Consider the following 27,678-nt stretch of genomic DNA (forward strand, 5'->3'; position numbering starts at 1 on the left):
GGACCAGCGGCCCCCTCCTCTGTGTGAATCTGTCAGGGGAGTGTGTATGTGTGTGCGCCATTGAGGACACTTCTTTTTAAACTTACAGCACTCTTTAGGAGCGGTGGGCAGGCTTTTCCAGAGTGTGAGAGAGGAGAGGAGCCCCCTGTGGTGCTGTGATTTGACTCAACAAACAGCCGGGCTCAGAGCGGTACCTCCTCCGGCGGACTCTCGGGACAGCGGAGATTAACCTCAGACTCTGAACATCTGAGGGATCTATACATCTGAGGCAGCAGCCCCTGTAGAGACAACCAGCTGGAAGTCTTTCCTCTGATTTCAGAAGGAGGGGACCGACTGCTGGCAGACAAACTCCTCGGACAGAGAGGGAAGTCTACACTTGTAGGATCACTCTGAAGGTAAGAGATCTTGTTTCTCTGTCATTGTTTTAAAGATATTACTTTTAGTCATGGGTGCTTGACAGCTGTTGACAGAAATTAAGATGAACTGTACAAAGTGGTGAAAATTCACTTCGCCTGCATTGCAAACCCACTGTGACAGATTACATTTCTGTCTGTCAGAGAGGATGCACCTCATCCTTACAGCTCTGTACTGCATGTTTACCTTTGATTTACAGTGATACAATAAGCAGGTTCATCAGCTGAAGACACAAAAAATAATGTCTGTTTTTGTGTGATGTTGTTGCTACTTAGCGGTAATGTGTCTCTGTTGGTATTTGTTTTCCACATACTTGCATGTGTACACAACAGGAATTACAATGTGAAAGAGTGTGAGCAACCTGTTCAAACATCAACACGGTGACGGCTTGCATCTCTGCACATAGACACCTTTTCATTCTTTACCTAGCGCAACTTTAACAATGTTTATCTTCTCACTAAGAGAATGTGTTAGACATGGTATCCCAGGGTCTCACAAACACACACACACTGGTCTTTATGGCACAAGCTGTTTGTATGTGCTCCACTTTGTGCTCCGCTGCTAAAGGGCTTGTTTATACAGCTCTCTTCAGTCACCCTGAGTGAACTGGCGGTACTCTCCGCTAGACCATCAGTCTCTTTCCTCCCTTGTGAATCGCCCTAACAGAATCAATCCTCTGTGCATTGCTACATTGAGAGGCTCATTGAAAAGCCGTGGCTGTGTACTGATATCAGTCCTGGCATTAGTCACCGGCATCCTCTGGATCTCCCAATGATAACACATAGCAACCTCAATTCACAACTTAAAGACTCGGCCATCCTTTTTAAACAGGAAAACCCTCATAAAGTAGTGATACAGTCTGAGGAACGCAGAGACCCCCTCTCATTCATCACAGGAGAAGGTTTAAGTGCCTGGCATGAGTAACATTATAGCAATGTGAGCTATTTCATGGCAGACACATGTGGCATGCATGTCTTTTCTCCCTAATCCGCCATATGTTTTGCACCTGAAAGCTTCCTGGCTTCCCTACTATGTGCGGCTGCTGTAGTGTTAAGTTGTTGGGTTGCTTTGCTGCACATTCATCATCTTTATACAGATGACCTCTCTGAATTAGCACAGACTGAAGTCAAAACAACGTTGGCATGTGTTTTGTGTCTGCTGCTCTCCTCCTCAGTTGGGAGTTTCTTTTTGAAGTTTTTGATCTTCTCTGGCTTTGTGGATATATCGGTCCAGACTTTGTCTAGTACTGTCGTCTAGATGAGCTTTTGGGAAACTGCATACATGTCATACTTTTACCATCAATGGTATTAGACGGTGTTGCATTCATGTCATAGTTTAACCATCAGCCGGATGATTCCTGCTGAACACAGGACCAGTGAATACACTCTAACAGATCTTTATTGCACTGGATTTGTAAAACATGGTGATGTTTTATTTGTCTGTGGACGGTTGGGGATTTTTCTTCCTGTGCGTCAGGCTGCTGGTATGTACTGAAGCTCTTCTCCCCGGCCCCGATGCAGCGCAGCCCAGACCTAATCCTTCGTCATCAGCTGTTTCCTGGCTCTCCGGGCTCTCCACATGCCAGCCGCTCTCAGAAAATGTGCTTTACATTATGACCATGCAGAAAACATGCCAGGAGTCTGGCTTGGCTCACATGTGCCGATATGTAACAGCCTGCACTCAGCAGCAAGTTTTGAAACACATTCATCCTTTTTCTGTCCTCTTGTGATTTATCTACTGTGAGCGGAACTAACAGCTGTTCAGCAACCGGGCTCTGAAGACCAGTGTGACGTTGTTCAGATCAGCATGCAGTTTAGAGTTTAAAAAGTAATGCAGAGCTATCAGAAATGTTATCACGTGATTATTCTGACACTTATTGGTGAGTGCATTTTTTTAGACATAGCAGTGTCTGACTCACACTCTGACTCAGTCACTTATTGGCTGATTCATAATTCACCCCTCATACTTTTCAACTGAGCTGTTGGTTCTTAGAAATCATATCAGTCTCATGTCCCTGCCGTGCCTATGGGTCACTGATTCTTAAATGTGGTACTTATTGTTTGAATCACATAGCTAGACTAAGTGGAGCTGTGATGCAGCATCCTGTACGGCGGCCCGTCCATCTGGCCTTCCTTCCCTCCTTCTTTCTCTCCCACCCACTCACAGAGCTGACAGGCAGCTGCATCTCATCCTCAGCCAGAGAGCACAGGACCTCTGCAGGACAACTCCTGGAGGAAGTGTTTCTTTATGATTTATCATATCACACTCATGAAATCATTCTTAAAATGCAAAGAGGTCATTTTCAAGGTAGCTGTACAAACTGTAAATATGGCAAACTACATTTAAACTACATTGCAGAGGGAAATAATGTTCTGTTTACTCCACTGCATGTGCTGTACGAAAAGACAATAGCAACTTTTCTGGTAAATATATCAACAAAAACAAAGCCTGTTCACCATAACCATAGAAAAATCCATATTTTCAGCAGGAAGTTATGTCTCCATCAGATCCTTATAAAGCTCCACTCTTTCTCTCTAGAGTTGTTGCTGTCCTCGGTCCAACAAAAACATGCTAGCATTGGTGATGTACTGCAGTGAAACAGGCGGACAAAGAAAAACAGCCTTTGCTTTTCCAAGATACGAATATTCCACTTAATGAAAAACAGAGACTAGTTTGTATTTCTCTCAGGTTGTCTTATGTTTATGAGAAATGTGGTAACATTGTTGAGCAACAGTTATATGATTTGTCAATACTCATGCATAGAGAACAATACCCAACATACCTCTTCCAAGATTGTTTTGCAGCTAAGTTTGACTAAATCTGCACACATTGAATAATTTAGGCCAGAGTGATGCTTCACTGTCACTTTTTTCCTGCGTTTTCCTCTTCCTTCCAACATTATTGAGTTTAGGGAGTGGAACGTAAAGCCAGTCAGGACTAATTGTATTCAGCTGTTTCTAACTTTAAGGGGGGGTGGGTGTGTCAGATGGACTGGAAGTGTGTGTAGGCGTCCTCCATTTCTCACGGGGCAGGTTGAGGGGCTTATACCCTCAAGTGTTGGGGTGATGGCCGGTGTGTAGGAAAAAGGAGGGTGCAGAGGTCTCAAAAAAGCGTGGGAGGATGTGCTGTTGCTTATGCTAGCACATATACCTGATATCCCCTTATTCCCAATTGGTGGTTTGCATTAGCTGGGGTTGGGACGAAGCACACAACCTCACTCAGATTAACCCTGACTTGTTCTGCAAAATTGACATGACTTCAATGAAAACAGCTGCTTTAGTTTTTGTTATTTTATTTATTTTTCCCTCATTTAGGTTCCCAAATGAGTAGAAAATTAGATCATTAAACTGATTTCAAACACTAGCCACATCCAAGGCTGTCATTCTACAACCGTCAGTTTTACCCAGAAGCCCTTCACATCCCCCCCACCGCCACTACAAACAGCATTTACAACCCTGTTTGAAAGGCAGCAAACCAAAATCCACAGTTTCCAAACATGTGTTGCTTCAACATGAGTACAGAGTCGCTCTGGTTGCTGAGGTAAGACCACTCACAGTCACTGTGTCCTAATGCTGAACCAAATGAAACCAGAGGGGTTAATCAACAGGAGTAACGGTAAGGGACTTTATTTTTTTAAAGAACAAGGATATGATATTGCAAACTTTATGTGGCTTTAGTGCAGCTTCCAGCTCTAAAGTTACAGGATACATTTTTGATGATACATAATTTTTCAAAGTGCTGTGAACGGCAGCTTCTTGTTTGGGTTCACTGTAAGTGAGACATATCTATCAAACTGAAACTATTGCTGTTAGCCACTGCAGCTATCACAATAACAATGTCAGACTTCATTTCAGCATTAATGTGTCTCGCATTGTTTGCCAAAACTATTGCGACACAGACAAGTTGAGTTTAGAAATATGTGGCACGTCTCTATTGATGTTTTACATATATGTATATATTCCATGTTTCTATTGATTAAACAACAGAGAAAGATCTCCTGACTCTGCAGCTCCCCTCAGATTGTTGCTTTCAGATCGTGAAAAGTAATTAGCAGAAAAGTCTGCATGTCACTTAAATATCAAAAAGAGGCAAACATCACATCTGTATCTGGGACCAAAGAGGAGACTGTGATGGTCATGACAGAAGCGTAAATGCCATGTGTGAATGTTTTCTGTTTTCATTGTTTGAGATTTGAATGGCAAGAGTTTTATTACTTTATCTTATTGTGGGAGGCTGTGGCGCAGTGGACTAGTGCGTTGGTGTTCGGATCGGGGGGTGCACAGGTTCAAAGCCCACTGCAGTCAGCATGTCGTTGTGTCCCTGGGCAAGACACTTCACCCAAATTGCTCCTGTGGGGATTGCCCACAGTATTGAGTATGTAAGTCGCTTTGGATAAAAGCGTCTAACAGGTAACATGTAATGTAATGCTTTCATCTTCTGAAATTGCCTAATAGCACCCGACTAGGGAACTAACACCAATAACTGTTTAAAAAAGTGTGCTAAATTTCCATGGAACTTCTGTTAAGTGTTAAGGTCACCGGAACTGGCAGAATTATTATTGCAGCTTTAAACATGACACACATGGCTCGAAAAGTGCTTTTGAACAAACACATGGAATCTAACCTATTTATGAGGCCCTGACATTTCTGCAAAAACTCAAATGTTTCATAGCTCACAAGTTGGAAGTGTAACTGTCTTCTTTTCTCCTTCTACAATATGAAAGATGGATTTTTATGATACAAACACAGGCTCCATAAACAGACTGCACACATGTCCTGTTTACAGTAACTTAGCAAATTCTGACAGCATGTTGATGACATGTGTGCTCTCTGCGCTGAAAGGCCTTTTACTCATAAGCCTGTGGCTCATCATTCATTATTACAGCTCTGGCAAAGTGCAGTGTGTATTAGCCAAGAGAGGGGGACAGCTAGGGTGCCTGGGATTGGTGAAGTGCATTGTGGGTCTGCTGCAGAGGGACCAGAAGGTTTGTCTCAGGGGGGTTGGTCCGTGATAAAAATGGAGGTTTGTTTTAGCAAAGGCTCATTGGGTCATTTTTTTCCCACAGAGCTTGCCAAAGTCCTGCTGTTCAGAGATAGGCCAACACAACTTGACATCCTTCTAAAAGCTAAAAGAGTGCATTTATTTTGCGCTGCAGCTTCAGTGTTCAGTGATTGTTTTATCTGAGCAATAATTGTTTGCATTGGAAACAAGTGACCGCTAAATTAGAGATGTTTTTTTTTGCAGATAACAGCTTCCTGAGTAAACATCAGTGTGTGTGTGATGTAAGCTGTGTGTGCACTCCCTCTGCTCTGTCTCACTCTTTGCTTTAATGTGGTGTTTCATATCAATTGTATTCTGTATGTCTGCAATCTCCCTTTGTTGTCTTTTCCACTGTCTGGTGCTGTGTGCAGTGTTTTTGTGGTGCGTTGATTCGTCATGCTTTGTCATTTGTCTAATTGGTTAAGTTCTTGCATGTCGATATTTATTTGTTCAGTTTGTTTTTCTCCTGCTATCTGTTTTTCTCAGTCCTGATTGTGTGTTTACATCTTTTTCTGTGCAGCTTGTTATTTAAAACTGTTTTCCCTCTTTTAGAAGTTACATTTTGTCCTCTACTCATTGTGACATCTCTTGTTTTCTCCATGAGTATTTGGTTAGTTTGTGCGGTGGTCTGCTGTGTCAGTGATGCATCACAGCCTCACACCCACACAAGAACAAAAAAAATTCCCCCTTTGGCTTACAGGAAGTCAGAGCTCTCCAGCTGCTTTTTGGACATCTTTCTCCTCTTTTGTTATAGATTACACTTTTTCTAAATGCAACCCCCTTGGGACCCACTTGAGCAAACAGTTGGCTGCAAACGTGGTTCACAAAGCAGTTCCCACCTCATCGAGGACTGCTTCATCGCTGCCAGATGTTTGAATAAAACATGCAGCTACAGTATATATATAGATAATCCCAGGAGTGGGATTACGGGCTGCTGTGGGGCTATGCGTGGGCTGCGTGCGTCCCGCTATGGTCGATTTTAGCATTCTTTCTCATTAGCTTGTGACACTTTGAGTGTAGCAGCGTTGTTTATCAAAACAAGAAAGGGGTCAGTCAGCCACCAAATTCCCAGCAGCTGTGGGAAAACATATACAGTGGGATAACAGTTTATCCGTCAAGGCGATTACTGTGCCATCACTTACATAAACACTGTTTGTTTTTGACCTCCACCATCATTGCAGAAATGTAGTGTCCCATTTCAAAGATTAAAAAGACATAAATAAACATCTCTGTTAGAAAAATGTTTTCAGATCTTTAAGACCCTCCACAAGCTCCTTAGATTGAAAGCCACTTGACCTGACTTGAGTTTTGAATATCAAGGATTTTTCTTACTGTAAATTGCCTCAAGCACCACTTTTGACTCTGCTACAAACAACAAGTTTTGTTTTCTTTTTTTTACGTGTCAAACTGCTACCACTTGTTTTTATTAAGTCAAAGTTACTGAGATACTGAAAGCTGCTTGCCAGATTGACTTGTGTCCTGACCCCTTTAAACAAATCAAAGATATGACCGTGACAAAGCACAACAAATGTTTTCAACAGTTTCTTAAGATAACCTTGCAGAAAGACTTTGACTTTGACTTTAATGTTCCAAGTACTTGCTAAATATTGCTGTAGTGTTCACTCTCTTAACTCTTTAAAGTGCTCGTCTGGCTCTCTATGGCCCTCTGATCCTTGTCAGCTCATCATATCTTGAGGGTCAAATTCCTTCTCTGTTCAAAGTCCCCCCCCCTGCCCATTGGTCAACATGAAACCTCATCATGTTGCGGTAGCCAAACATTATTTTTCCGTCCTTTTCAAAGACCTCAAAAAAAGATTTGAACACACCTAGTTTCTTGTTCAATTTTCTGCTGATCTCAGATGTAAACTCATATCCTGCAGTGGCCCTAATGTAGCTCTTTGGCTTGGCTAAGCAGAAATAGCATCAGCAGCCAGTCACAATACGATTTGTTAGTCCTCATGCTGCCAAGAGACACATGGCTTTGGCGTCGCCGCGTTTGGCTGTTGTCGCTCAGAATCATCGTCCCTGACACGATGGTTCTCGTAAGCGCTGATGTATGGCTTCCTCAGTGGACTGTCCCTTGTTGCTGGTTGCTGGGGCCCCCGGGGAGAAGGTGCCCCCCCCCCCCCTGCTCCCGCCGTCATCACCAGCAGGGTCCCAAGTGTATCAGCGGTCCTGGGAAAGTTCCAGAGATATACTGTGGGAACGTGAACTGTGCACAAGCATCAGTGACACAAATTGTAAGAGGGGGAAATATGTGTGTGTGTGTGTGTGTGTGTGTGTGTGTGGTGTGTTGTGTGTGTGTGTGTGTGTGTGTGTGTGTGTGTGTGTGTGTGTGTGTGTGTGTGTGTGTGTGTGTGTGTGTGTGTGTGTGTGTGTGTGTGTGTGTGTGTGTGTGTGTGTGTGTGTGTGTGTGTGTGTGTGTGTGTGTGTGTGTGTGTGTGTGTGTGTGTGTGTGTGTGTGTGTGTGTGTGTGTGTGTGTGTGTGTGTGTGTGTGTGTGTGTGTGTGTGTGTGTGTGTGTGTGTGTGTGTGTGTGTGTGTGTGTGTGTGTGTGGGTGGGTGGGTGGGTGTGGGTGTGGGTGTGGGTGTGTGTGTGTGTGTGTGTGTGTGCTTTAGCGCATGTGCAAGTAAGGGTGTGTGTATGTGCGCATGTGTGTGGACTATGACACAAAGGAGAAAACGTCTATCCTTCACCCCTTTTGATTAGAACCAGGAGGCCGGGGAGGAAATGGACCAGTCATGTTTTTGGAGCAACTCAAGAGGTTATGGTTTGAGAGCGGAAATGCCAATGGCAGTTCATTTAGAGACAACATGTATCTCTGGTTTGAGTAACTAGCTTTGATTTGTTAGTCATGGAACTCCTTACCACAGTGACGAATCATCTGTCCTCTCTTAAAAATAGCCATTACTAAATCTGTGTATTGGACTCACTTTTGAAGAATTAGTCTTAGAGGTGATGTTGTCAGACAATTGATAAATGAATATTAGCAAAACACCTAAAAGTTTGAGATAAGATTGAGAAATGTAATCTCTCAAACAAAATGGTTAAAGATAGGCTAAAGGCTAAAGAAAAGAAAGAAAGTTATATTTCTTAAAATAGAAGTTTGAAAATTGGAATGAATTATCGAGTAATAACGTTATATGGGGTAAGATTGCTCAAGATACATTTCACAATTTTTCCACTGCCTCCCTCCCTCACTTCCTCCTCCACCCTCGCTCTTCCCAAGGCACGCTCTTCCGCCCTCACTCTCTTTCCCACCCTCTTGCGTACAGGCCTGTGATCCATCCTTAACTGTTTCCAGACGTGTGCTTGCTGCAAGACTTAACCCCCATCCCAAACATAATAACAAACCATTCCTCCCCTCCTCAATCTCTCCTTCTGCCTTTTTTCCTGGCAATGGCAACAGTGGTTAATGTTTGTATGGGAGGATGGCAAAGTAAGTATTATTCACCTTTGACCCCAATAACACTGATATCAAGTTGATATACAACATGATATCCTATTAATATATCAAAACCTAAGCAACTTTCAGAATCATGAGTACACGACTGTGTCAGCAGCTTGTGTGAATGCCCTCATTTTCACTTTTGTATACAACAAAACCAATTAATGGCTCAGCACGGCTCTAGAATAGCTTGGACGCAGCGTTGTTGCCAGTGAGCGTGTTGCAAAGCTGCACACAGTGACCCGTTTGTTAGTAGGCAGAATGCCGGTGAACCGGGAACAAAAAGAGACAGACATTGTCGCTCTGTCCTGGTGCAGCGAGGCATAAAATACCTCCAGAGTGAACTGCATCTGCACCTCAGACTCATGTTTGACGACCAGAAACCATTAAAGAAAGCAGCTTGACGACATACTAATTATATGTTGTTTCCTTAGTATGAGCAGAGCATTTACTTTGATGGAAACAATTTTTAAAATGTGATTTAATATCTAAACTCCTGTTAAAGCTCATGAGGACAGGAATAAATCCATCATGATATGAAGCCTCATGAGAGATGTCAACTGTTGTGCTGGGTTGAGTGGGGTCTATGTCAACCAGCAGTGTTTGAATATTTTGTTGACAGAATGATCTTTTTTCTTCTTGAAACATTTACTTTGAAGGCAATGTGGGGGCGTAACATTTCCATTAAGGGTACATGAAGGTTAATCAGCATTGTCATCACTCTTTTTGTCCTGCAGAATAAAGTGCATTGAATGCTTTTACCATGAGGAGGGTGACGGCATCCACGCTTCATCTGACGGTCACAGTGACAGGTGAGAGCTTCAATAAACAAACACAAATGGAAATCTGAAACAGGACTGCAGGTTGTTTTGCAGGGAAGCGAAGAGCATGACCTAGTATGCAAGCTTTGTATCTTACAGATTTCAAATGTAAAAGCATCCAAATAAAACTTAATATATGCATGGTTATAACTTAATATATGTATGGTTATAACTTTAACATCACATTAACATAACAGTATGAAATATGTTCTTTAGGGTGGGTAGGGGGGTAGATTTCCAAACATTTTTTCAGTGTATGAAGTTATAACGTAAAGAAAACTTTATTATAGACATATAACGTGCCCTTATATATAAAGACACTTTATTGATTATTTTTGGATTACTTATTTCATTTCAAACTTTGATGTAAAGGACAAATGATGCATTCAAACTAACCTCTGTCATTTGAAATACATCTGTCAGTGACAAGGCATCATTATCCTCCCACATTTCCTCTCCAGCAGCTCAAATCCTTCAACATTTAGAGATAGAACAGGATCTGCCATGTATTGTTGATTTAACCTTTGACCTCATGTTGCTGCCTCTTTGACCTCCAACCTGACCTTTCTTCTTGTTGTGCCAACTGCAGCTCTCCTGTATTTCTGCACCGAGCTGCGCTGTGTAGAGATCTCACCCGATGACAAAGAGCTCACCTTGGCTGAAGGCTCCTTTCTCAGCCTCACCTGCTCCGGCTCAGGGGAAACCACCTGGGAGTTCAAGAGGGACGATGTGCCGTACTGCCAAGTGGAACAAGTTCAAAATGGTGGTCCTAGCTACGAAATTGTGCAAAGCAACCTCACATCCAGTGTTTTGAGCTTGTGGAACATGAGCTGGAAGCACACGGGGGTGTATCTGTGTGTTGACCGACACACTGGAGAAACTAAGGAGGTGGCCGTTTTTGTTCCAGGTACTGGTTCAGTTTCATATATCCTGTAAGAGCTGCCTTACATCAAAGACAATTTAAGATTGACTCAGTATGTCTTGTGTAGTGGAAACAAGACTGTATCTCATTAATAAAATAAAGCTGTCTCAATTCCACACTGATGTGGTTTGTAGTGTGGTAAAGTGACAACATATAGTACACTTAGAGTTGGATCCATGATTTAGAGTATATAATCAATCAGATTGTGTTTTTCTGCAGACCCTAAGGTGTGGTTCATAGAGCGCTCCCACGGCATGGTTACAAAGACCAGTGAGGAGAGCATCGTCCCCTGTGTGGTGAGCAATCCTGACATCAACGTCACCCTGTATGAGAGGGACACTGATCAGCCCATCAGGGGGCTGTATGTCCCCAGCGAGGGGTACAAGGCACCGCTGGAGGAACGGACCTATGTGTGTCGTGGAGAGATGAACGGGGAGGTGATGGAGTCTCAGGCCTTCTACGTCTACAGCGTTACCAGTGAGTGTTCAGGTTAAAGAGTTCAGTTAGAGAAACAACTTTTCCCAAGATAAAAATGTGTTCATTATCGACTCGACCCTGTGTGTGCTGAAACTCCAGAAAACTCACACACACATAGTTGGCCCCTTTAATTCAATGTATGCCTTCACCCACACTATTAAAGTTAATGGGTCTATCTTTTTAAAGCACCATAAAATGACTCGTAAAATGTGCATCAGATCTCTTCAAACAGCTTGTGCAGCATTATGTACAAGTTTGGTAGCCAAAGTATTAAACTGTCAGTCCAAAAGTTTCATCCATTCCCATACTTACACAGGAGCTTTGGTCACTTTACAACTCTCTGGTGAAAAACTACTGGAGGGTGTGTGAGTTCTTTAAAGTGAGGAGATAATGAGGTAAATACTGGGTTTTTGGTCTCAGTGTGCAATAATACGTCTAGATCACACATAAATGCTGCACATCATGTTTAGAGAAATTAAAAGTATCAAAGTTTTTTGATTTTGTGGAGCTTTAGAGTTTTTGTTCAATATTGGAGCCAGCTACAATGTTCAGTTCTGACTAATACTGATGAGATAATGATATAAGTTGAGGGTATATTTTTGAACAATTATGTGATTGATTAGTTGTGAAGGACACTTTTCGACATATTGTTTTGATTAATAACATCACCACCTCTTCCTCCTCCCCCACACTCCCTCTTCCAGTCCCAGAGGCCATCGATGTCTACATCAATGCGTCGAACACCGTGCTGAAGCAGGGCGAACCGCTGACTGTAAACTGCACAGTGCACGGAGTCGAGATAGCTGACTTTTCCTGGGATATGCCCAATAGTGAGGTGAGTGGGAGTGGAGCAGAAACACACTTTTGTTCAGCATTCCCTTCCTGATCACTCTCGGGCCTCAGGACCAAGCCCTAATGGTATCAAGATGTGGACACACCTCAATTTGTATCCCCCTGTGATATTCCTCTGACAACATGTGGTGTTGGTATTGTAATGGTCTGTTCTTTTGAATTCATTCTGGGATCATAAAAAGATTCAGCTTTTCAGATTCATTTAAGATGTTGGTACTGAGGAAGGCAGAAAAACTCACTAACATGTAGAATCTAGAGGAATTCAAATATTTAAAAGTAAAACAACACATTACTTCATGATTGCTCACTATGCAGATATCTGATCACTCAAATGTTGATCATATTCAACTTTCTTTCTTTTTTGACACTTTTGTTGACACTTTTTTTTTGTTGAAAGTTTTCATTATAAAGAAAAATCCTACAGAATGTCATAGAGCAGTAAAATACATACTGTAGATGCAACATTGCACATTTCAACCAGCATCATATTCAACTATTAAAATGTCACATTCTTATCAATTTCCGTTTTCTTCAAGGATGCCGAGCCGCTGACAGACGTCCTGCCCAACATGAACATGCGCTCCTTTCTGATCTTCCCTCACGCCACGGTGGCCAACAGCGGAAACTACGTGTGCCATGTCCACGAGCCTGTCCTAGACCAGACTGCCTCTGCCAGCGTCAACATCACTGTGCTCGGTCAGCCTAACCCACGCATCCACACAAAACTAAAACAAACTGATGCCGGATTATTATTGTGTTTCACTGACAGAGAGAAATCCCGCTTATTATATAAACCTCTTCAAGTCAAGGTGAAAGAGGTGCCTCTTTGAAAGGAAATGAAGAGGACCTCTGTTTATTTCTGTTCACATGGTGCGGATGCCCTGAGTGATTCCTTGAATAACAGACCAAGGGGGTACAGCTGATCTATATTTAGACTTATGGGAATAAACTCCAGGTAGACAAGAAATGTTAGTATAGCTTTTTCTTTTTTGGACCAGTTTAGCCTTTATTGCAGAATGACATCGTTGAAAGGGGAAGATGACATGTGTCGAAAGACCGCAGGCCAGATTTAAACATCCCTGTGCCACAGCAGAAACTGAGCCTATGTTAACATAAACCCTCAATAAGTTCAGCATCAAAGCAATATGTGATCTTGCAACTTGAGGGTGAATAAAAACAGGGTTCATTACGCCAATATTCTCTCTTGACAGTCACTGAGTGCGCCTGGGTCTGTGAATGCTTATTCTTTCTGCAGCGAGGTGTGTTATGTTTATGAAATCCTTGAATAGCTTGAGCCGCCATGCTCCATGGAGACAGTTTAGTAGTGGTCTCTGGACATGTCAGTGGAAAAGACAGATAGTGTCTGGCCACAGAAGGTCAGCAACAAACAGCAGCACTCCAGTACTGTCTCTACCAACTTAAATATAATCAATAATATGACTATAATTCAATTAATAATGTTATATTTACAATGGATTACAAGACTACTGTATGAAAGATAATGCTTCTTGTGTTAAACCTACAGAGAATTACATAATAAGATTTGATGCAGAAGATCCAGTGTGTGACATTTATGTTTTGTTGCTAATGATGTTATTTTCTTTGCTCAGAGCGAGGTTTTGTGGACGTGAAGGCGGCTCAGAAACGAAACATTTCAGCCCGGCTGCAGGAGAACGTGGAGCTGAGGGTGGAGATTGAAGCCTACCCTCCCCCTCAGGTCCGCTGGAGCAAAGACGGGGCAACCATCAAGGGACACAAACCCATCACAACCAGACAAGAGCATGAGATCAGGTGAGACCAACCAAATCCATAAAAAATGTCCTACATACCATAAAACTAATTATAGAACTCTTACAAGTTGATCCATTTAAGAAGTTAACACTTCAGTTAGGGTGACAGCCTCCGGAGGCGCGCAGCTCTTGTCAGTCGTCACCAGATAAGGCCTCCGCAGAGAGAAACTCTATACTCTCAAGAGGGCCCACTCCATCACTCATCACACTGGAACCATAAACACAGGATACCTGTCACAACTCACATATGTCTTTCAGTAAAATCCCAAACAACGTTGTACTTGCAGGATTATGTTTTCAAATCTCCAACACACATTCAGAATCAAAGAGACAAAGTGAAATATCATCCGCATGCTCGGTTCACAAATTGGAGACAACCACAAGCCTACACATAAAAAACAAAGAAAAAACAGATGTGACTGTATTTTTCTAGGAATAAACTCTGCTGAATTAGAAAAAATACATATGACAACTCTTAAAGAACAGAACATAACAACACTATCCCAGGGTTTTGTTTTTTAATTATCCCACTGGAAATGTGATGTGATTATCTTGGGTTCTTCTAAGTCTAAATACTTTTTTCTGCACTAATCACAACAGTTATCTCTGTATTTAATTAGTATGTCACTATGTGAATGTTAATGTATGCACATTTGGTATACATGTGTGATTTCCTAGTTGAGTGAATTTGGATGTGTTGTGCCGTGTAAACACAATGTTTCAGTTGCTTGAACCTTTTAAACATGGTGTCTCGTCCATGATAGGAAAAAGGCAAAAGAATGAATGTTTGGTCACAAAAAAGGGTTGGATAATAATCTAGAAATTAGTTTGGACACCCAGAAGAAGCTAATATACATTCCTATTTCTAAACAAAGTAATATATTCATAGAAACTGAAAGCATGCACATGATTCATTTTGTCCATATGAATCTTAATGTTTATGTTGAAAAAAGCAATAAATAATCATTATTATTTTATAAATATCCTCACCTTCTCTTCTCCCTCAGGTATGTCACTATTCTAACCTTGGTAAGGGTGAGGACGGAGCAGAAGGGCCTCTACAGCGTCCTGGTCACAAACGGAGATGACACAAAGGAAGTGACGTTCGACCTGGAGGTACAAGGTGAGTGGCTGTTTGAGGAATATCACATCATACAATGCGTTCTTGTATAGTTTAACTTTTTTAACTGCAGCTTGACTTGAAATACTATGTTTGTATCCATGTCAGCAATGATTAATGGCAGCTGCTCCCTCTGTGTGTAGTTCCCTCTCAGATTAAAGACCTGACGGACCACCACCTCCCTGGAAAGAAACACTTGGTGACCTGTGTTGCTGAGGGGGTCCCGGTCCCGAGCATCCAGTGGTACAGCTGTGACAGCATGCACAAGTGAGTCCCACATTCATCACTGCACTGTCACATTACAAACACCAGGAGGCTGACCACACTCATTCAATTCAAATTTGACTTGTTTTGACTCTGTCCACTCATTCCCTGTCCTGCTGCAGGTGTAGCAACCAGACGGAGGTGTGGCAGCCTCTGATAGCAGAGCCGGAGGTGGTGAGCATCCGGACCAACGTGAGCTACAGCGACACTCGTAAAACAAACCAGGTGCGGAGCCAGGTGACCTTCCACAAGCCCCAGCAGGTGACGGTGCGCTGCGAGACCAGCAACCGGGCCGGACTCCTCGACAGAAGAGACGTCAAACTGGTGTCCAACAGTAGGTGTCAACAGAAGAATGTCCCACCTCTGTGTCTTTTATATCTCCTGCCCCACGAGGACGAAAACGGGTTGTATCCGCATATTTCTCTTGCGTATAGCCCTTTTTGCCACACGAGGCCGTAACTAAACGATAGAAATGGACCCCGCAAACGATAACGGGTCCCAAGGTGGATAGATCTGCAAACGGAGCGCTCTGGGGGGTCAAACGGCTCCGTGTGATCGCCCCTATACGATCATTTTCTGATAATGATGACGCAATAGCCTCGCCTCTCCCCCCCTCTGCTGCTCACCCCACACTGAATTCAGATTATTTATCTTTCTCTCGATATGGACATAAACGCGAGTGAAGTCTAATCTGACAGGACGGAGACACGCAGCTCTGCTCACCTTCAAGTCAGATCATCACCCTTAGCTATTTTAATTACCTCTCAAACTACCTAAACTAGTTATAAATATCTTTATTTTGACTATCGGGTCACTCATTACTGGATCAGCTGCTGCATGAGACAGACACTGACACTGTCAGAAGAGAGGGAGGAAAAAGAGAGGCTCCGTGTAATTTATAATTATATTATTATATAGAGTCGTTATTCATTTGTTTTAAAGCTCAATAAATAACAAAGAAGACCTTTGACCGGCACTTTTATAATTTTGTCCGGAAGATTTAAACTTTAACACACGTTGACCGGCGAAAAACTCTGCCCGGTTCCCTCGGCCCCCACCACGGAGAATAAACAGAAGGGCAACCATGACAACCATGCTTCTTCGCTGCTTTTGTGGAGGAAGTTACAGCGCCACGTACAGGCTCGGCATATGTACTGCAGCTTTTCCAGCGGTTGGAGCTAAACGGAGCTGTCTCGTGTGAACAGACACTATCCGGTGTCTATTGCGTGTGGACGGAAGCCTTTTTTGCGATTGCGATTGCGTTTGTGTATGCGTTTTCCCGTATGCGTCCTCGTGGGGCACCAGCAGTGTCCATAAAGCCTTTGATATATTTGAATCCTTGAAAGAAAGTGACATTTCTAAAAGTCGTCTAAAGTAATTTAAAATGTGTACTGTGTCAATGTGCAATATGCTGCTTTAGTATAAGATAACAAACATGGTGGTCTGGTGAAACACCTGTTTGAGAAGTCGCATTTCAGAGACACAGTACAACCTACATTAATGTGTTTTTGTACTGAAGCTATGAATATTCGTGTAACTTGCGTTGCAAACATGTTTATAAAGTGAAGTTTTGTGTTTGTTGAGAATATGAGACAGCTTTATTAAATGTTCTTTGTTTGCCTGTTGCAGCGCTGTACTCCCAGGTGGCAGTGTTGGCTGCTGTTCTGGCCTTAGTCGTCATCATTATCATATCCATCATCATCCTCGTTGCTGTATGGAGGAAGGTGAGAAACAAAGTCACAAACTCAATCTTTAGAATTTAGCAAATACAAAGTACAGCGAGTAAAAATGTACAGAAACCTCAGGGTGTTTTTTATTCGCCAACATGAGTGTTTTTCTCTGTGCTCTCAGAAACCTCGCTATGAGATCAGATGGAAAGTGATAGAGTCTGTGAGCCAGGAAGGGCACGAGTACATCTACGTGGATCCCATCCACCTGCCCTATGACCTCGCCTGGGAGATGCCGCGAGACAACCTGGTGCTGGGTGAGTCTTCAGATGAATCAGCTAAATGAGGACCATGAAGCCATTCAGAGACAAAATGCCATCCTTCATTTGACTCTAAAGAGACACTAAAATAATAATAATAAAAAACATATATATTTTTAAATATGGAAGTAAACTATTTCAAATGTCTTCATAAACATGGATGAATACCACTTAATTAATCCAAAGAAAATTACATGAAAGACACATTTCACAAATAAATATAATATAGTTAGCAATATATATATATATTAAATAGAAAATCAATACAATTGGATTGCATTCTAAGCCTGCATTGGCATGTATAAAATACATTAACCATTCTATTTATTTGTATGTGTAAGAATAATATTAATTAATGTAATCATCATGCTTTTTAGTTGCTTATTGTTTTGTTTTTTACTACTTTGTTAAATTGTATTTTATTTGATACATTTATGATAATAATCTAATTACATATACTTTTTGTCTTGAAGTCCAAATCATTGCAGTTGTTGTTGTGTCCACATCACTTGTTAAATGAGAATAAACAGACTTTTAGACCTTTAGTAGATCGCTAGACAAAAACATCAGCAGGTCACTTTGGTGCTGCTGGTGGTTTGGGAGGCTAGAATACAAAGTAAGGTTTGTTAAACTTGTTTTCTTGGCACCAATCCCTCCTCATTTTAAAGCTCTTTGTGTCTGTTGATGTGTCGTTGGTAGTCAGCTGCTCCTTACAGACAGACAGCTTCCCAAGCTCACTCAGGCCCTCCATGGTTAAACTCCTTTATCTGTTGTAACCTGCTCAGGCCAGTTACCAGAGAAATGTGTTTACACTGATCTTTGAATGAACAGAGTGGATCTCTCTTATTTTTCAGGTCTATCATGTGCTCCATTCACACTGTGTCCCACTGTGCTTGTCTTTGTGTTTCAGGTCGCACTCTTGGATCAGGAGCCTTTGGCAGGGTGGTCGAGGCAACTGCGTACGGTCTCGCTCATTCCCAGTCCAGCACAAAGGTTGCGGTGAAAATGTTGAAATGTAAGACATACAATGTAAAAACCCAGTCAAAAGCCATGTGTGCACTTGTATGAATAACATAGAGACCACAGCAGAGCCCCTTGCATACAGTAGCTGTCAGATATTGGTACACCAGAGCCTTGTTCCTGCGAGCCCAGAGAGAGAGAGCAGCCTGCTGGTCTTTAGTTCGGTTGCCAGCCTGGTCTGAGTTTCAGCCAACAGGTCATTGAATGTTTGGAAAGAAAACAGTGTGTCCTGCTCTCAGTGTGTTCAGGTCTCCTGTTCTCACACCTGCCTCATGCTGACCTACTCACAATCAGAAATCCTTTATTCGTCCAACAGAGGGGAAATTTACATTGTGACAGCAAAGTATAGATGACACATTATAAGATAAAAAGGCATGCACATAGTATTTAAATACTCACACATGTCTTTCAGGACACTCCCAAACAACATTGTACTTGCAGGACCATGTTTTCAAATCTCCAACCGACATTAAAAATCAAAATGACAAAGTGAAATATCATCAAATAAATGATTACAACTTACAGGAGTACACATTAATGGAAAACTAACTAAGTAAGCAGTAAGCAGTACTTATAAAATAAAATAAGTGTAACATTGTAGAATGAAGGGTGGTTGCGGGTAAATTACAGTAGTAAAATAAAATCTTATACATCTCCCTCTCTCTGTCTCACCATCCAGCTACAGCCAGGAGGAGTGAGACTCAGGCTCTGATGTCAGAGTTGAAGATAATGAGTCACCTGGGCCCACACCTCAACATCGTGAATTTGCTGGGAGCTTGCACCAAACAAGGTAAACATCACAAGGAGTGCTAGTGCTATACTGTGCTAACACAGATGATTAATTAGTGCATTTCATGGTTTGTATAACAACCCATTAAAATTAAATCAGCTGTGAGCATTTCCTACAACCGTCATGGCGGTTCAGTTGGTTGATGACTCTGCAAAGGCAACAGAGAAATGTTGGCTTGTTCATTCCTCTGTGACCCTTTCTCTGTCCGTGAACTACATAAATACATTTTTCATTCCAATGTTCTCTAAAAGGGAATATCAATACATGGGTGAAAAAAGCAACCATTCCTCATTTACTTTTGAGGTTAATCTCTGTCCCATGTCAAGTTTTTAAAGTTAAGTATAGTATGAGAAGGCTAAATAAATGGATAATATTAAGATGTACTATTTTACAGGATGTTACAAAAGAAGAGTGTATTTCCAGACAAGATTGCTAACAAATAAAACGTGCAATGCTTTGTAGTATTTTCTTAATTATGTCATTTAGATGTTTATTTTTAACTTGCTTTGAGTAGGCTTTGTATGTAATTATACAAAATGGTATTGTATGCATCAGTGCACAATTTAATTATTTTAAGGATTTCTTTCAAGTGAAAAGGCAAAAGACTATTTTAATAAGCCCATATACTTATCTTAAAGGCTTTCGTTAGTATTTACCAACTTCATGGAGCTTAATAAAATATTTTTTATGTGTATTTTTGTTGTATGAAAATTAATTGCGGCTCTCCTTCTCCACCAACCAGGCCCTCTGTATCTGGTGACAGAGTACTGTCGTTATGGCGACCTGGTGGACTACCTGCACAGGAACAAGCACAGCCTGCTGCAGAACTACGCCGAGAAGAACCAGGACGAAAGCTGCCTCATCTCCGGAGGAAGCACTCCACTCAGCCAGAGGAAAGGGTGAGAAAAACAGACAAACACAAGAAATCTCTGCTGTCACAAACAAAGACATGGAAACACATGTGTCCCCAGATAAGTTTGATATGAGTAAGAAACATGAGAAAGATAGATTTATGTCTGTTTAGTTATCACTTCATGTGTCCCTCCAGCTATGTGTCCTTTGGGAGTGAGAGTGACGGAGGATACATGGACATGAGTAAAGATGAGCCCTCCATCTACATGCCCATGCAGGAGCATATGGACACCATCAAGTATGCAGACATCCAACCCTCTCCATACGAGTCTCCCTACCAGCATGACATCTATCAGGAACAAGGTTTGTTTCTACTTTGATTTAAGTCTCAACAGTCTAATTCATTCTCCAGGGTTGTAAATGAAAATAAGTGTGAAGAATTCAGTATGCTTTATGCAGGAAACAAGGGAGTTACTCTTGAAGTACAGTATGATGTGACGCCCACCACTTCTTTTCTGCTGATGTTGCTGTATTTATGTGTGAAAAGTGAGCTTAAAATAGTGCTTTTCATGAACACATGAATTGTTTAGGCCTCATAAATCAATGAATACAGTTTGAATTCTCTACGGTCTTTGATCAAAAAGCCCTTATAAATGTTTCTCCATATGAAAGGCGTGAGCTACATTTCAGCCCATGCAGTCACAGGACAGCCAGAGCACCCCCCCCCCCACCCCCAAACAACAAAACAATGTCTTCATTCATGAGATGCTCCTCACCAAGTCTATTGTCTCACCTTGTCTTCGTGTTCAGGTGGCAGCAGATTGGACCTGTTCATCAGTGACTCTTCTGCCCTCACACATGACGATCTGTTGGGCTTCAGCTACCAAGTCGCCAAGGGGATGGAGTTCCTCGCCTCCAAGAATGTAGGATATTAAAAAGAATGTTGCGTGATATGTAGCTGAAGGCTAACTCGAAATTCTGTGGATTTGTCTACATTGAAATGGATAGTGCCACACTGAGTGTGATTAATCTATAATCAGTAATGAATGACTTCTGAAAAGTTGACATTATAGTGTTTTAGTATAACAAAATACTTAAAGTAACAAAAGTAAAGAAGAAAAATAAAATATGTATTTTAATATTTTTTATTAATTTGAATCTTCGAAATAACTAATAATGTCAAATACATTTAGTAGAGTAAAATATTTGGCTCTGAATTGATGTGGAGTATAAGCATAAAATATAAAAATGTTATTACTCAAGTATGAATTCCATAACATTGTAATTATGTAATGTAATTCATTAGTTTCTGTCCACCACAGATAGATAGATAGATAGATAGATAGATAGATAGATAGATAGATAGATAGATAGATAGATAGATAGATAGATAGATAGATAGATAGATAGATAGATAGATAGATAGATAGATAGAAAATAAACATAATAAAAAAAGGAACAGCCAGTTAGCCTAGCTTAGAATAAAGACTGGACACAGCTAGCCTGGCACTGTCTGAAAATAAAAATAATTCACCTACCAGCACCTCTTCAAATCATGAAGTAAGAGTTTATATCTTGTTTGTTTATTTTAAACCAACAAAAGTGTAAAATCAACTATTTTATTTTATCCAACCACAGTGCGTCCATCGTGACCTCGCTGCCAGGAATGTGTTGATTTGCGAGGGGAAACTGGTGAAGATCTGCGACTTCGGCCTGGCCAGAGACATCATGCATGATTCCAACTACATCTCTAAAGGCAGCGTAAGTGGCCACTGCTAAATGAATATGACGTAGAGTAGTGGATTATATTTGAAACTAAGTTAAAAGGTGCTTTATATCTAAATAAGATTCCGCAAAATAAGATCATTGTGGTTCCACAATTATAGCAAATAGATGCATTTTGGAATATATCTTAAGCTGCTGGACTTTCTAATTTCTCATTTCTTTCATCCAGACCTTCCTGCCCCTGAAGTGGATGGCACCAGAAAGTATTTTCCATAATTTGTATACCACCCTGAGCGACGTGTGGTCGTACGGCATCCTTCTTTGGGAGATTTTCTCTTTGGGTCAGTCCTAACACACTCATATTTACCAACATTAACACACAGAAAACACCACTAACACACAAAGAAGCCATTAACAGAAATCCAAATCACAAATAGTAACATATCTTCTTTTATTGCTTTATATAGGTCACATTGTACAGATTGTATCAGCTTGAATCCTCTTTCATTCATACAAACAAAACCCCCTGCATACTTCTGGGGAACTGTAAATGATATATTCTTATCGTCCATTATGACAGTAAATGTGTGTATGCAAAACGAATTTCATATCAGATTGAAAGTACATAGCAGTTTGTGTGAACACTCATAAGAGGTCTAAACCCTATTAGGCACAGACAATCTCTGAAATTAGCATTTCCTCAACAAAAAAAAAAGGAAACTTCCCACGACTTTTGGAAACTAAGAAAACAAAGGAGACAGTTTATTACATATGCATCTTAAGCTCAAGTGGTGGAAAACATGCTCACAATCCAGCCTCTGTAAGTGATAAACAAAGATTCTCTGCGCTTCCCCCGTCTGAATCACACTTTCATTGGACTTAAGAGATCCATTTTCTTACAGATCTGGGTCAGAACATGTTGTCTTCCAGACTGATGGACTTTGACTAATTGTCAAATTGAGATATAAATTGAGCTTTCTCTGCACTCTCTGCGTATTTTTTATTGAATAGGTTTACTTGTTATGTAAATCAATCAATCAAAGCAATGTAAGTAATCAGATGGTGCCGTTCATCTCAGATAATACATGTAAATAACATCACATTTGAATGCTGTCTGCAGGAGGAACCCCCTACCCTGATCTGCCCATGAATGAGTTGTTCTACAGCGCTTTGAAGAGAGGCTACCGAATGTCCAAACCTGCACACGCCTCCGATGAAGTGTGAGTCTCATTGTTACCTCGCCACCAATCTTACCTCTGCAGGAACTCAGACACACATTTGGAATAAGACATTTGTTAACTGTTTGTTGTTTATGTTGCAGTTATGAAATCATGAAGAAGTGCTGGGACGAGAAGTTTGAAAGTAGGCCTGAGTTCTCCTTTCTGGTCCAAAGTGTTGGGAATATGCTGACCGACAGCTACAAAAAGGTACTTTATTTAAATATTAATGCTGATTCCAGGGTGTCTGATATGTGAGCTTGGATTAAAAACTTTATACCATATATATTGGATCTTCAAATGTTATTTAAAGGGGACCTATCATGCAAAATGCACTTTTGTACGTCTTTTATACATGAATATGTGTCCCCGGTGTTCCAGGGAACTCACCAAGTGTCAGAAAACACAACCCTCTCTATTTTCCTCCATACCCAAATCTCTAAAAAAGGGGCTGCAACGGATCTGATAAAAACTGATCCAGATTTGAACACTGTCCTGACGTCAGGACAGTGGCGCTACGGCTATTGGGCCAACTCCACCAATCAGGAGGAGACAGCCACAGCCATTGCCGTTCGAATGCGCTGGAGACGCTGTAGTACATATGCCAGGCCTGTAGGTGGTGCTGTATTGATTCATTCATGTGTTTATCAAAGCTGGTAAAGGTGCAGCTAGTTTTAATTACTTGTATGCTGCAGGGTAGCTTGTGAATTTACTCCAGGTGTAACTAAAGTCTTATTTAAAGTGGACCTATCATGCTATATTTGAATAATATAGTGTAGGACCATACCTATATAAGGCATATTTATACTTTTTTTTTTTCAAAATACCAAACAGATCATGCATTTTAGCCATGCCTCATTTTGCTCAATTTGACATTTTTTTCGCTCTGTTTTTGCAAGGGCAGATTCTGTGAGAACAGCACCATCTACAGGCCTGGCATATGTACTACAGCGTCTCCAGCGCTTTCGAACGGCAATGGCCGTGGCTGTCTCCTCCTGATTGGTGGAGTTGGCCCAATAGCCGTAGCGCCACTGTCCTGACGTCAGGACAGTGTTCAAATCTGGATCAGTTTTTATCAGATCCGTTGCAGCCCCTTTTTTAGAGATTTGGGTATGGAGGAAAATAGAGAGGGTTGTGTTTTCTGACACTTGGTGATTTCCCTGGAACACCGGGGACACATATTCATGTATAAAAGACGTACAAAAGTGCATTTTGCATGATAGGTCCCCTTTAAGTGAATATATTTCACATCATTAATCCAAATCTGTAAAGTAACTCAAGGTATTAAATACATGTAGTGGAGTAAAAGTACATGATTTGCCTCTGAATTGTAGTGGGGTAGAAGTACAAAGTAGCATAAAATGGAAATACTCAAGTAAAGTACAGGTATCTCAAAATGGTACTTAAGTACAGTGCTTGAGTAAATCTAATGTGTTACTTCCCACCTCTGCTCTTTAGTGCTCATTGTCCTGAAGATGCACTCTACAACCTCACACTGTTTGATTATGGATTGATTCTTAATTTCTAATACCAAACATTTGTCCCCTGGCAACAGAAATACAACCAAGTCAATGACAGCTTCTTGAAGAGTGACCATCCAGCAGTCACCCGCACCAAACCCAGGCTCTCCTCACCCTTTCCGATCGCCAACCCAGCTTTCGGGTCCCCACCCCCGCACTACGTCCCCCCGGACCCCTACACCCAGAGCCCGGGCCCCGGAGAATTCAGAGAAGAGGCAGACACACAGGAAGTCGTAACTGCATACAACGAATACATCATCCCCATCCCAGACCCCAAGCCCGACGACGTTTTCACTGATGTCACATCAGAAAGCCCTGCAAGGTACAGAGCTGCTGAAAAAAGATGCTGCAGATGTGAGCCAAATGCTGGGGAGAATAAAGATGAGGATGTATTTGTTTTACAAGAGCAGTTCTCTTTTCCACCACACACCCACTCATCCAGATGTTGAGCTGAGACAATAGCTGCATTATGGAGGCAGATATAAACATGCAGCCAAGCACAGTTGGCTCTAAAGTAAATATTTGACTTTTACAAATCCAGATATATTTACAGTTTGTGTTTTTAATAATGAACATGGACTGTAAAGTATCAGTCTGTTTGTTTAAAGCAGCAAATCAGTTCAGGAGTGATAGCAGATTCCATCCCTGTGTTTTAAATGTTGGCAGTGGGGCGATTCTTCTGCTTACATTTGGGGTATACACTGAACCGTTAACATTGTGGTTAGCATTTGAGGTATTTGAACCCAAGCGGTGTTGGTCCAGGACCACAGACTCATGTCAATAACGATGTTGTGGACACAGCAGGCAGCATCTTAAAATAAAAGTAAACTCAGTAGAGAGTAGATCTCCGCCAGGTGTGACTCCCTCTCCCCTCAAAAATATTGAAAAGTTGACCTATAATTGACCCTATTAGTCAAGGTTGTGGCAAATATAACAAAATCAGAGATGTATTCATCTCTTGTTTTGCCTAACTTTAGAGGTGATATAACATATCGGGTATGGAATGAGCCGGTACATGCTCCGGTTCAACGTTAGGCTAATGGCTCATGTATTATGCGAGATTAGCTGCGGACAGACGGACAGATACAGACACAACCAAACACATGATCGCTCTCACGCATGCTGGGGATAATAAGAAATATTCAGTACATAGGCAAATCAATAACAAGATTTTTCAACAGGCTTAATAACGGTAAAGTTATGAAAAGCTGAAATAGTTGATTAATTAGTAGATTGACAAATAATTTGTTGATTAACAAAATAAATATCTATGTATTTTTTAGCAACATTGAAAATAATGTGTTGGATGCATTCCGTCCAAATCCAGTTATGTCTTTTCTAGTCGGCCAAATTATATACTTTTTTCAGAATGTTATTTTTTCTTGAAGGAACATGCCAAGGTCACAAACAGACATTAATGAACACTGTGTATGGGGTGTGTGTTTCTATTTCTTGTATAAAACTGCACAAAGTAAGTGTGTGTTTTGTCTCCCCCCCCCCTCAGCTCTCTGGCTCTGGAGGAGGAGACTGACTCCATGTCGCAGGACACGGCTGACACTCTCCCAGAAGACGACCGGCCGGAGGACACCAGCGAGAGAGACGCTCTGCTGGGCTGCTCCGGGACGCCCGAGGTAGAAGACAGCTTCTTGTAGCCATGTCTAGGAACCCTTAGAAAAATAACCCCTTTTCTGGGAAATTTAATTTGTAATCCTGCCTTAAAAAAGGGAACCTGATTTAACTAGAATGTAGCAAATTTAGACTGAGAGACAATCTCTGTATTGCCACCATGATTTCCTCTAAACACTAGAGAAGTTTTACCCTTTTTTGAGTTTTGTATCAAACTTAGTACCTCTGTAACTTAAAAGGCTACCAATAATGAGCAGGATGTTATCTTCCAGGCATTTCACGGAAGATTGGGATAATATAGATACGGTACTCTCCTCACACTCAGTTTACAGTCAGTAAAGACTTATGTGCCTTTTTAGTTAAAAAATACTTAGCCATATGTGTCTTTTAAGGCCTTTTCTGTTTTATATCACCCTTAACTGTTCACAACCACTGAATAACACAAAATGATTAGCACAACAATATAAACAAACCATAAACAAATGTACAGAAATACTGTTCAAACAAGACCAATGTGTAGTTCACATTTAAGTGATAATCATTATCATTAAGTCATTTAATTTGAACTTTATGTTACATTTCTTCCTGAAGTACGATCAGTAGCTGTGTTCACTGTATTATAATATTTTTATAAAATGTTATTTCCAGGACATGAAATACAGACAGAATCTACATGCACTGTTTTACTATAAGAAATACTTTCTTTTTAGTTACATATTCCATAATGATGTTTTTTTAGTTTATTTTCTTTAGATTTATATGAAACATTTATGAGTTTTTGTGAATTTCATACTTGTTTTGAATTCATAGTTTTGTGCCAGATTTGCACTTTATTAAGAAACAAATTGGGATTTTCATAAGGAAGATATACAGTAAATGTTCTCGACACAAAAAAGGGGAATAGTCCAACTGAGAATCATGTGGCTGTTACAGTAAATCAGTTTCTGTGACCACAGGTGACTTTCTCAAACTCTTAATACAGCGTATCACTGCCTTAGCACAAGACGGCATGCATGAGTGCCTTTGTATAAACTTTTAAAGATCTTTATCTTGCAGCTATTGTTGATATATAGAGTTATTGTACTGTTGCTGTTTGTGTACATGTTAAATGATGCTTTGAGTCTTCTGTTGTATAGCATTCCCTCACACCATTTCCACCATTAAACACCACACATTATCATTCTCTGTAGCAATTTTAAAATGCACAAGATCACTGTATCACAAGCTACGGTACCAAAGCTCTTTACAAATGTATTTTTTATATGTGCCATTGTATGTTGTAAATGTGACAATAAATGTGTATCATCATAATTGCAGCAGAAGTGTGAGTTTTTTGTGTGACCATTCTATGAATTCTGTAGCTCTCACTGAATGTCTTACTCTGTTAACATCTATTACATCCCTCTAAACACTGCACGAACAATGACTTTTATTCATCTTAATATGGACTTTATTCCCTAGTCTATAGGGCCTTTCTCTGACACCTACTGTAGGTCAGAAGATCTTTCACTTTAGGTCCCTCTCCCATGATTCTAAACATGAAAAGCCTGAACTGATTAGTCTCACCTCAACGGATGTCTCTGGAGAATCAAGCCTTTCTGTGGCAAGTTGGAACTGGCTCATTAATTTGTTGAGCGTGATAAGCTGATCCGCCTCCACACACACACACACACACACACACACACACACACACACACACACACACACACACACACACACACACACACACACACACACACACACACACACACACACACACACACACACACACACACACACACACACACACACAC

The 27,678-nt window shown here is 41.1% G+C and overlaps 1 protein-coding gene across 2 annotated transcripts; it reads left to right on the forward strand.

Annotated features, from left to right (window-relative positions):
* pdgfrb (platelet-derived growth factor receptor, beta polypeptide) lies at window positions 1-27,201 on the forward strand. 2 transcript variants are annotated; one of them, XM_034115750.1, is made up of 23 exons: window positions 1-395; window positions 9,640-9,714; window positions 10,313-10,630; window positions 10,865-11,122; window positions 11,827-11,957; window positions 12,511-12,670; window positions 13,585-13,765; window positions 14,772-14,887; window positions 15,028-15,151; window positions 15,271-15,482; window positions 16,778-16,872; window positions 17,000-17,132; window positions 18,046-18,150; window positions 18,835-18,945; window positions 19,688-19,844; window positions 19,994-20,160; window positions 20,608-20,720; window positions 21,436-21,558; window positions 21,752-21,863; window positions 22,643-22,742; window positions 22,844-22,949; window positions 24,295-24,581; window positions 25,764-27,201. In XM_034115750.1, exons 2-23 carry the CDS (start codon window positions 9,666-9,668, stop codon window positions 25,909-25,911), a joined length of 3,306 nt encoding a protein of 1,101 aa, XP_033971641.1. In that variant the 5' UTR covers window positions 1-395; window positions 9,640-9,665; the 3' UTR covers window positions 25,912-27,201. The 2 variants fall into 2 exon arrangements, with proteins under 2 accessions (XP_033971641.1, XP_033971642.1); XM_034115751.1 differs by lacking the exon at window positions 1-395 and adding an exon at window positions 1,788-1,897.
* Window positions 27,202-27,678: the final 477 nt, after the last annotated feature.

The sequence above is a fragment of the Trematomus bernacchii genome, unplaced genomic scaffold (genome assembly GCF_902827165.1).
Source record: "Trematomus bernacchii unplaced genomic scaffold, fTreBer1.1, whole genome shotgun sequence".
Taxonomy (NCBI): domain Eukaryota; kingdom Metazoa; phylum Chordata; class Actinopteri; order Perciformes; family Nototheniidae; genus Trematomus; species Trematomus bernacchii.